We start from the raw sequence: 10,716 nt of genomic DNA, 5'->3' as shown, positions 1-10,716 counted from the left end.
ACTAAAACTATGCTTACATTAATTATGCACACGAATACAATACAAGCTTTTTTGTGCATGAAATTACCAACTCAGGAAATCACCTTACGTTATACCTGAAACCACGCTCCTAACTTAATGCGAGATCTTTCCCTCTCCACTACTTGGTGAACTCAACGACTCAGCAGAGTGGGTTGAATTAAAAAAAAACAGCCTCTCAGACATCGTAGGTGGAATGCAGCTATGCATAGTGGCACGTGTCTGCACAGATGCGTAAGGTCCCTGTGTACAGTAATAGCAGCGCCATTATTTCATACTGCCGCCGTCCTCCTCCATGCCTTGACCTTTCAATGCTTTTTTTTGTTTCACAAATCAAATGGTATATAAAAACATTCAGAGCGCTGAATGGCCCAATTGCAACCTTCTTCTAGGTATTAGCCAATGACAGTGATCGCAGTTGACAAGTATGCACAAGAAGAAAACAAATCAAGAAAGAGGGAATTGCACAACTTCGAAAAATGAAAGGGTAAGAATACGGCGGTGCATAACAGCTGAAGGCCCGATTGTGTATTGACAAACCATATCTTGTACAAGTTCTACATGAGAATATTGTGAAAGTGATTATATTGCCTGTCAGACGCAATCACCATTCACTGAAACTGACATTCCTGGAAGTGATTCAAACAGTGTAAGGCCAATGATATTTGGGACTTGCGATTGTCATTATATGTGTACTGCATTGCACACACTAATGGGCAGACTCGAGACTCTGCTTAAACATCAGTGAGCAGTGCGACACAGGCACACACATAATGACAGATGACATGAAGCGCTACTTCCAATTTAATTTACCTTAAACTAGCACTGCTAAATGCTGCTGTGACTTATTTTCGTATGAACTGACCAAGAACTCTGAAATAGGGTTATAACAGCGAAACATATACCTCAGTGTTGCATCTATTACACTTCCAAAAATCAAATGCATCTTTCTGAACCACAAATAACAACTATCATCTATATGTGCAATATGCAATATTTTGAGTGTCCCATGTTTTATGCAGTTCTTTCACTCTCTGACACATCTGCCCATTCAAAGCATACTACAACCTAGAGTCGGAAATGACACTCCCTGCTGTCTCTCTTACCTCATTTGTCCTTCCACATCGCAATAAACTTCTGAACACCACAACATTAATTGCTTTCCAACTTAAAAGCGAATCCTTGCAGTGAAATTCGGCGCAGTAAATTAAATGCACACCACAAGCACACCAAAAGACAGCACATGCCAGCAGGAATGCGAGCAAATGCAAGGCACCACATTGGATTTTGTGCCATGCAAAAGTAAAAGCATTGCCCGAAATTATTTTTCAAGAATAGGGGCTTTGGTCTCCTACTCTTCAGCACTTGCTCACTCACTGTGAATGCTGTCTACATCATATTCTTAATAAATCACTTACTTTCTGATGTAAGCCACCAGTCACTGACACGATGAGCGGTAAAATTGCTATGACAATAACGAGAAGGCTCAGGCACCCAAACTCTGTAAAACTTACTACACCATCATACTCACACTTATAGCACTTGTGTGGCATTGCATTGCGCTGACTGGTACTACCTCACAAATAGCAGAAGTCTGGACACTTGGGCTACTTGGTTTTTGCTAAATATTACTTAAATAAGAGCACCACATATACATGACTCTTTTGGTTAAACAGCTGGCTCATTCGCACTCAAGTTTCAGAAAATTGCAATTTCGTGGTGCGTGCAGTTAACACATTTGGGTGCATCACTTTGCCTGTTTTGTCCAGAACGAATTGCAGCCGATGTAGTACATGAGTCCTGTATAGCCGGTACTCTTATTTACGTAGCAAAAGGTACCAAAGCATTGACGAAAACAGCATTACAGTTGCCAATTTTCAACACAATCCCTTCACTGTGCCCTTTCCATCAGACCGGGAATGATTCTTACCATGTTTTGCTCCCGTGAGGTAGCAGCTAATGTAAATAAATAAAAGAGAAATAATATTTCTGCAACAACTGCCAGGGTGCCGCTGATAAATGCACAACACACTTTTCTGAACTGAAAAGCCTCCTTGAAGCCCTTGTGGCCAGCAGCTACCTTGTTGTATGTACAGTCACTGACCGATTCTTTAGACACAGGCAGAACTGCAAAAGTGTTTCAATACTAGGGCAGTCGAGAAAAAACTTCGCATTTAAAAATGACGGACATTATCTGTCTTGCGATGACAGCGGCATGGAAAGCTGTTGTGGGCTTTTGCTCGGTCTTGCACTTCATGCAATAACATTTTCATGCCGGTCATGTATTTCGTGTTCACCTGATTTCTAGATTTATGTGTGTTGTATGGCACTGCAGCAACATGAAGTGCAGATGTTGCATGTGACACGGATAACACACCGCTGGAACCAATTGTGCTAGTTCACTTTTCAAAAGCCTTCCGCTAGTGCGCGAGCTTTCCCCATTCCACCGAGCAAGTGCAACTGTTGTAGGGTATGAACTTGCAGTGGTTTATAGCCAGTATGGCCAGACATGCTTGACCGTGCACAAGGACTACCATGATTATTGTGCTCGCTTTCAAAAGAGTCCAGCTCGGTCACCCCACTCGAGTGCAATGTCTTGGAATAGCAGCATTAAGTGAGAAACTGGCACAAATCAAGCTGGAATTTCTTGTTGCAAATAAAGAATAAGCTGCGCCGAGTCCGAGCAGCGGCTACAGGTGCTGGCTCACTCAATTGCCTCCAGATGGCAAACGAGTCAGACGTCCGAGTTTGAGTCTAATGCCTGTCGTTGTTTAGACACAGTTTGTGTGGTGCTGCAACCCACCCTGCCATCTGGCCCTCGACTTCCGACAATAGAGCAACTGAGTGAGCCAGCGCCCGTGGCCATTGCTCGTGCTTTGCACACCTTCTTCTTTATTTGCAACTATTCTCAATGTTGAATGTCTCCATGCCAACATTCATTCAACTATAACGTTTTGTAGGGAGCCTTGCTGGCCCGTAGAGTGCATCACCTGAATGTTGCTGCTGCGGTGCTGATTATAAATGTCTCTTCACTATTAGTCGTAGAAACCAAACAGATCTCACAATGCCGAAAAATAATTTTCCTAATTAAGGCAGCAGCTTTGCTGATGATTGTAATACAATGTAGACAACTTATATACAACGCTAGTGTCAGGATTTACAGATACCTGCACTGCATGTAACGAAAACAAGTTTTCAAAGCCTGCACCGATGCAAAAGACGTGGACCATGCAGACACACGTATTTGACAATCATACATGTGACCAAGATGTTTGCACCCTTTTAGATTTGCTAACATCAAAATGTTAATGCCTTTACAGGCGCGCATGAGGCGAAAAAAATAGCCCATAAAATGTAAAAGAGGAACATATTTACTTTCCATATAAAGAAACTGGTAAGCTGAAGAGTGACAATGCGCATGCTAGCTTGAAAAAAATTTTTGTAAAAATACACAAAAGAAAGCTCGGTGCAGAGCGCACGTGCTGACCCCGCTAACCTGTATGGGTCCGAAGAGCACCATATACCTAGTGACTTATCAGTGTCTCACTGTGGCTGCCACCATAACAGGCACATTGTCGTTTTGTTTCTGCTCCTTGTTCAATCACTCTGCGTGTCGCCCTCTTCCACACTGACCCTATTGCTCTCCCCTCTGTTGATGCATCCCACTGACAAGCGCATTTTCTGCCTTACTTGGCTGCAGGATTTTCTGGCAGCTGCATTATAACCGGTATCTCGTCTCATGAAACTGCAGCTTAAGCAGTATGCATATACACTGAGTTCTATGGGAGGGTAAAGGGGGCTCGGAAAAGATCTACATTATGTTCAGCCCTGCACTATACACGGTTAGGTTATAAGTGGGCTGAAACGTATTTAAAACATTGAGCATGTCTTAAATATTGAGCACTACACCGCCAACATCCAAAACTTCGTCCATTGTCATTAATTTGTTCTATAATGTACGCAGTGGCGCAATAGAAAGAGCACGATAGTTCAAGATTTGAGTGTCTGGAGAATCGGTCAGTGACTGTACTAAATTGGCCTCGACGTCTGTTCCTACTCACAGCAAAAGAGTTCAATACTTTCCTGAGTGCAACCAGAACAAGAAGTTCAATATCTGCTAGAGAAGTTCACCAGTGTTTCACACCATTTTGTAATGCAAAGCAAGAACAAGTATGACATACACACACACATACAAAAAAATACACACAAAACAGCAAACAGCTGTGCCCTGTGACCCTTTAGGGTGCCGCTCACAGCTGGCAAAAATGAGACTGATTATATACATATTTTTTGTCATATGACAATGACTTCGTGAGGACAGGTGAAGACTCTCAGGTAAAAGTGTGACAGTGACATGCATGAATGTACAGTAGTGACAGGCACAGTAGAACTGCCCTTAACAGGTGTAAAAATGAGTATCCGAGGCACTCGAGAGATGAGGTACCGGCGCTGCCGAATGTTCCCAACAGTCTGCCAGCAGATGCATAATTCGTCTGCATAAACATGACAGAACTCAGCAAGCTCCTTTGAGGTGTTCGCTGTGTCTTTGTTCGAGTCGTGCAGCCTGGTCAAACCTGGCTCTTGTTCTGTTCATCACTCAGGCGTCACCTGGTCTCCTGGATCCACACATAAACTGGTTTTAAGCACGCACAGTTGTGCTTGTTCCACGATGACAATGGCAGTGATGACAAGCCATTGCAAGCAGGTACTTGACTGTGACTGCCGTACAACAGCGCTCACGGTGGATGAGAGATGAGCCTCGCACACTTGTCAACGCACTCCAATGGCCGAATGCCATGACGAGCGTGAGTGCAGCTGTTCCCACCTCGCACGTCAAGTAATGCGTGCTTGAACAGTTCACAGTTGGTGGCAACATTGAAGACGACAAATGTCTGAGGGCATGGTAGCGATGCAGCCGACGTGTGAGGCTCACGATGGGTTCTCTTCGGCACAGTCCACGAGGCTGGTTGAAGTCTCTGCCATGCTGCAGGGTGGGCCACTGCCAACAGAGTCTGTGGTGGCGTCAGATGAAAGAGGTGGCAATAGGCCGTCCATGCCTGTGGCCACCTTGAGCCTTTTGACGGTGTTTTTGAATGCCTGGCGCTTATTGCAGAACCAGACACGAACCACTTCACGGTCGTAATTGAGCTGCTCGGCCAGCTCGGTCATCTCGGCTCCTGCACAGCACAGGTGGGCGAAAAAGGCTTACTCACCCGCCTGCTTCGTCACGCTACAGCAGTGAAACAGTGTCAAGTAGGAGTGTGCGAATATCGAATATCACGGAATCAAATCGATTAGTAAACATTAGAATAATTCGATTTATACCATTGGATTTTTAGAATATTCGATATATTAGAGGCAAAGGTACCCGTGCAGTGCCACATGTTGCGTGCACCACAGACAGTGCTGCTAATCCTAGGGGAAGTTCCCTAGATCTAGGGTTTCTAGGCTTTACATAGGAAAAAAACAAACTCAGCGACTTGATAAACCACTGCGGCAACGCCACAATGACTGATATGATGAATTGCTGATGTGACATGACGGCGTTTTTTAATTTCAGTCAGCCAGAATTACTTTTGCATTAGCATGCTAACTATGACTTGTGGTCGCATTGCAGTGCAATGGATGCCTCTAGTCAAGTAATTGACAAGGTGTGGATGTCCCCCTTTAAATCAAATATTTATCTGTAAATGGCAAAACAAGCATATGCTGCAATTCCAAACAAAGCAGCACCTGCGAATCTCGGCATAAGCAGACACATATACTACCTAGCGCTGAGCATGACTAGGTGGCCTAGCGCTGCGTAGCCAACTATGAGCTCAAATTTACCGTTCGTAAGCAGAGCAACAGACTCGCATTGTCGAGTTCCAGTGGTCACACGTTAGGGTGAGTTTTGGCATAGAGGAACGAAAAAAACTGGAGGTGTCAGTGTGCTTCGCTGCAAATGACTTGCAAGCACGCAAACGTGGTGCTGCTACGTCGGTACATCCCAGCATGCAAGAAAAATTTATTGCATATACTTTTTATTGGAGTCGTGAAGGGACACACTGTTTTGACATTGCTACATATTCTGTAATCCAGGGTAGTCCAGTGCCAGCTTCCTTATAATTCAAATAAGGTTCTGTGTTAATCCGGGCATTTTGTTGCTGTGCAAATTTATTTTACACGTGGAGTGAGCATGCACGTGCTGACGTCTCATTCTGTTATTGTAGTTTCAAGCAGCAGCCTGTGTTATTAACACGAAGAATTCAGGTTAGCATGGCTTGCACTGCAGCATCATTTCAGCTTGAATGCAGCAACTTTATTTAAATTTATAAAACGAGCTTGGGAATAAATTGAAAATATAAACTGTCAATCTATTTGCATAACAAAAAAGTATATCTTTACAAAAACCATATTGACAGACTGAACAAGTGTATATTCCAAAAATCTTGCGAAATCTAGGGAATTTCTTTATCCTATTTAAGGGAAAGCTGGCTTCGGAGGTTGGCAGCACTGGCCGCGGAGCCCCTCATGTGTGATGCCCCCAAGTGAGCGTTTCACTTCGTTTTCAGCGCAAAAGAAACACCGAATGTGCTGTGAATGAGCATGGCATGAAGTTACTGTGGCCCTGCAGATTTCACAATGTTTGACAGGTGGCAAATCACTGCCAACCTAATGAAACGGCTCAGACAGCGCCCAATTTTTACTGTCGGCGCAGGCTATGTGCGGAGTGGTCACCGAGTCACGTGATGCCTGGTCCTTTCGTCTGTTGCGCACATTCGCCTTACGATAACCCATCTGCCGTAAAGCTGGGATAACACTTCTGTACTTTGGAGAAAAACTGGAAAGCAAAACTTTCTACGCAATAAATAAAAGATTGATGCAAGAAACAGATCCACCATTAAACTGACAACCCCATTGGTATTTAGTACAAGAGAAAGTCACTAATTCATTAGTTTCAGAGGAAAAAAAGCACTGAATTCTATTCAACAGAAATTCTATTGATAAAAAAAAAAACATTTTCCAGACCTTCATATACACACTAGAAATGAGCTGTAATCAGTGGCACATGAATTTGTTGTCCCCTTTAATAAGATTACACTGTACTGCATATCTTGCTTTCTATGTGCCTATGTTATTGATAGCTTGATACATTCTTGTTATGCAATGCTAGGAGACCCCCGAGTAACTGCTGCACCGTATTGTTCTTGCCCAAAATTTGTAAGCATTAAATTTAGTGACAAACTTTTTTTCGATTCCATATTTCACTTTTTTTTTTCTTGATTCAATTTGATATTCCATTCGAAATCTACCATTCGGTATTCATAGTGTCAAGGTATCCTCAACTGGGATGGCTAACAATGGCCCCTGCAACATCTGTGGTCGCAGAGAAACAACTGGACATCTATTTGACTGCTTTTCCGTTGAAGGTAAACAACTTGCTCTCCACGCCAGCCTTGCCCAGCAAAATGGAAGGTCTTCCTCTGAGAGCAGTATCTTGGGGTCGTGACCTCACAGCAGCAGAAAGCCACAAGAGTACTGCTGAGGTTTCTGAAGTCTGCCAGAGTAAGCAGCCATTCATGAGGCAGTGATGAACAATACAGTTTGCCCTGCAGCTGAAACTCTGCCCTCTCTCCTCTTTATTTCCCCCAGTGAAGGATACCTAATTGGGCTCAGTCATGGTTAACCTCCCTGCTTTCCTTTCCACTTGTGTGAATGCTAGTGAATAAGCATTTATTACAGACTCGTGTAAGGGCTGCAGTTTTTTTTTCTCACTATTTTCACGACATGTGGCCCTTGCATGGGGGCAAACCTTTTGGCCTAAATGGTTCTAGCACAGCCGGCGACTTGTGCACACCGTGGCTCTAGCCATCTAGTAGTGGCACAGGGAAGTACGCAGCATGCAAAAATTCACTGATGCGCATGCGTGGCATCGGAGCACCGAACGCGATTGCTTCTCCATTGGAAATTTTTTTCCACAAATTTTGGGCTGCTAAGTTGGGGGTGCTGCCCTTACACGAGTCTATACAGTATGTATATATAGCATTACGGTTTCATTTTACATGCTTTTACAGCCATCTCAAGCTGTTACACAAATAATTTCTCAATTTTGTGCGCAGTGGCATCAAATTAGAATTGTGATGTAACACTCCACGCATCCATGTAACCATTTTCATACTTATAAATCGACTAAAGCACCATGCATTTGCTTTATATAGATAAGGAATTTCAGCGCTAGTAGCCCAAGATGGCAGCACTCAAACACACTTCTGTAAAAGAGTCTAGACGTACATGTGTGTATGTATATCATAAGAAGCCACCAAACAAAGACACCAAGGACAGTATAGGGGAAATTACTTGTACTTAATGCATTGAATTAAAGAAGTGACCGCTTACAGTGACCGCTTTCAGAGAAAAAGAAAGCAGGAAACAAATACGGATTTCTTTAGTAATTTCGTCACAGTCCTTCTTTCTGTATCTTTTACAGAATGAAAATAAACTTGATTGATTGAAATAAAAAGTGATGGTTCCATAGGTGCCCTCCCACTTCTTTCATCATTAAATATAGCCTTCTCTTTATCACTTTCGTTAGTTCGAATTCAGTGAGCATCACCGTGAAATTCTAAATAAAAAATTTACAGTTTAATCCCTACAATCACTGTAGTTTCAAAGTACTGTTATTCAGACATTTTCACGTGAAAATGCAAGTTAAGCACTTTTTACAGCCCAACAGCACAGAAAATTTGTTTACTGACTTTTGCTAAGTGTTGTCATTCTGTCTACTGGAACGTTCGCAATGGTTGAGGCCGCAGGAACATTTCGCATTCACCCATCGTCACACTGGAAATTTTGGCTATGTTGTGGAAATTAAAGGGTGGTATTCTTGGGCGATCAACTTTCGGAAGTACTATCACTTCCGCAAGATTTCACGTGACTCGGCATCGGACGTGTCAAAGGTTCTATCTTGTTCTATCTGCACTGTGTGCAGATAGAACAAGATTACGGTTTCGTGCCGAGTCGACGCAAATCTATTCGCAGCGGCCGTACGGTTCTCGGGAAGTTGATAAACGATATTGCCAGTGAAAGTAAGAGCATGAAGAACAAACTGAATGGGGCAATTTTTCTTCACAGCAGCCATTATTAACAACATCGTGCATTTCTTGGTGCACACTTTTTGACAACTTTTGGCATCCGTAACTTTGGTGACTGTCATACACTGGTTCAAGAGAGGCCATGAGTCCGATGTTCGAATAATCAAGCAGGTGTAAAAGCAAAATGAATTCTCGTCTTTGGCTTGTCTTGGCTATGAGCCGTGTTATGGCAATGAAACTTGCTCACTGAAACTGTTGATTATATGTGTTTTTAAATTTATATTCGTTCATTTCGAAAACTTTGAATTCTGAAATTCAAGCTGAAGCGAATATCAAATAGCATAATATTCGATCAAATATACGAAAATATAAAATATCTGCAGGAGCCTAATTTAGATAGAAGCCCCAAAGCTAGTTTCCTCTAAAAGGATCTGCAACATCTAGTAAGGAAGGCCTAAAATGCATCTCGGGCATCCCCTCAGGAATCTGTTCCAACTAAATGTTTTTCCAATGTGCCTTATATTAGGTGACAGCAGTTAGGCAGTTCCCCTTACTCTACTGCATAGAGTAAGGGTAAAAAAGTGGTTAGGGCTTTGAAAAGTTGAATAAAAGCAAGAGGTCTTTGCACTGTAACTATGAGCTGTCAACTGCATTTACAGGAATAATATTTGGCCCAGATGTTGATGGCCGTATTGGCTACTCAAGTTTATTTACCATGTTCAAAAAAATGCTGCGGGGCCATGGCAGGGAGGGTGGAGTGCATCGTGATGCTCACCGGTGGGATGCGTGCTCTTCTCGAAGAAGCGGTTGAGCACTTCGAGGGCTTGTGGCGTGAAGGAGGTCCGCTGCTTGCGCTTCTTGGTCGGCTCGACCCCACCCCCACCCACAAGGTCAGCCAGGGCATGGCTGCCACCAGACTGCAGTCGCTCCTCAGCCTCGCGCATCCATCGCTCCAGCACGGGCTTGATCTTCTGCGCACTCTTTGGTGTGATGTCCAGCTTCTCGAACCTGCAAGGAGGCACCGCAGAGCAGATGATCACCCGTTGCCTCAGACAGTTCCCTCAAGCGTTTGGACAAGTTGCAGGTAATGTATCAGCATGACGAAAAAGGGCAGATGCTTACCAAAGACAAGTTTTTTAAAACTTGGGTGTTTCAGCCCTCACATATGAACCTTGCTCACAACAAAGGAAAAAACCAATGAGCGCCGGGTCACATGTGGCTCGGCATATAGATGAACTCTCATGGTGCCGTGCCCGAGTAAAGCTGTGTCACGCTTTCTGCATGCTCCCTCCTTTTCCCAATATACACTTGAACCTCATTATAACGAAGTTGAAGGGGAGCCGAAATTACTTTTTTTATATTCGTTACTTCGTTATATCCATTTTCCCATTTACTGCAACATATGCCCAATGGGGTGCACAATTGTAAATGTGGAAATAAGAAGACGGCCTTGCGGCCCGCAGAACCGCTATACGGCCACGCATGCGATGAAATTTGAATAAAACAAAAAAGTCCTCGGCGCGTGCAACACGCAACCTGACACGACAGTCTTTAGATAGCTGCCTTCTGTTCCATTGTGATGATCTTTCACGTCCCCTTTCCATTTGGCTCGTCCCGGTTGAGC

At 43.6% G+C, this 10,716-nt stretch overlaps 1 protein-coding gene and 1 long non-coding RNA gene across 4 annotated transcripts in view; one reads left to right on the top strand and one right to left on the bottom strand.

The window, feature by feature from the left end:
- Nucleotides 1–583: 583 nt before the first annotated feature.
- Nucleotides 584–10,716, bottom strand: part of LOC119439951 (POU domain, class 6, transcription factor 2-like) — an 85,865-nt gene continuing 75,732 nt past the window's right edge. For 2 of the 3 annotated variants that reach the window (XM_049661227.1, XM_049661226.1), the window contains exons 13-14: nucleotides 9,868–10,100; nucleotides 584–5,195 (exon numbers count right to left, since the gene is read on the bottom strand). In XM_049661227.1, coding sequence (XP_049517184.1) covers nucleotides 4,948–5,195; nucleotides 9,868–10,100 — 481 coding nt within the window. In that variant the 3' untranslated portion in view covers nucleotides 584–4,947. Of the gene's footprint in view, nucleotides 5,196–9,806; nucleotides 10,101–10,716 lie in introns of all 3 variants that reach the window. The other variant, XM_049661228.1, reaches the window with a different exon arrangement.
- On the top strand, nucleotides 5,113–7,610 carry LOC125942953 (uncharacterized). The gene is made up of 2 exons (XR_007465442.1): nucleotides 5,113–5,208; nucleotides 7,330–7,610. It is a non-coding gene; the product is annotated as an uncharacterized LOC125942953 (long non-coding RNA).

The sequence above is a fragment of the Dermacentor silvarum genome, chromosome 2 (genome assembly GCF_013339745.2).
Source record: "Dermacentor silvarum isolate Dsil-2018 chromosome 2, BIME_Dsil_1.4, whole genome shotgun sequence".
Classification (NCBI taxonomy): domain Eukaryota; kingdom Metazoa; phylum Arthropoda; class Arachnida; order Ixodida; family Ixodidae; genus Dermacentor; species Dermacentor silvarum.
The sequence above is the reverse complement of the archived record's forward strand: the minus strand, read 5'-3'. Positions and strand labels throughout refer to the sequence as shown.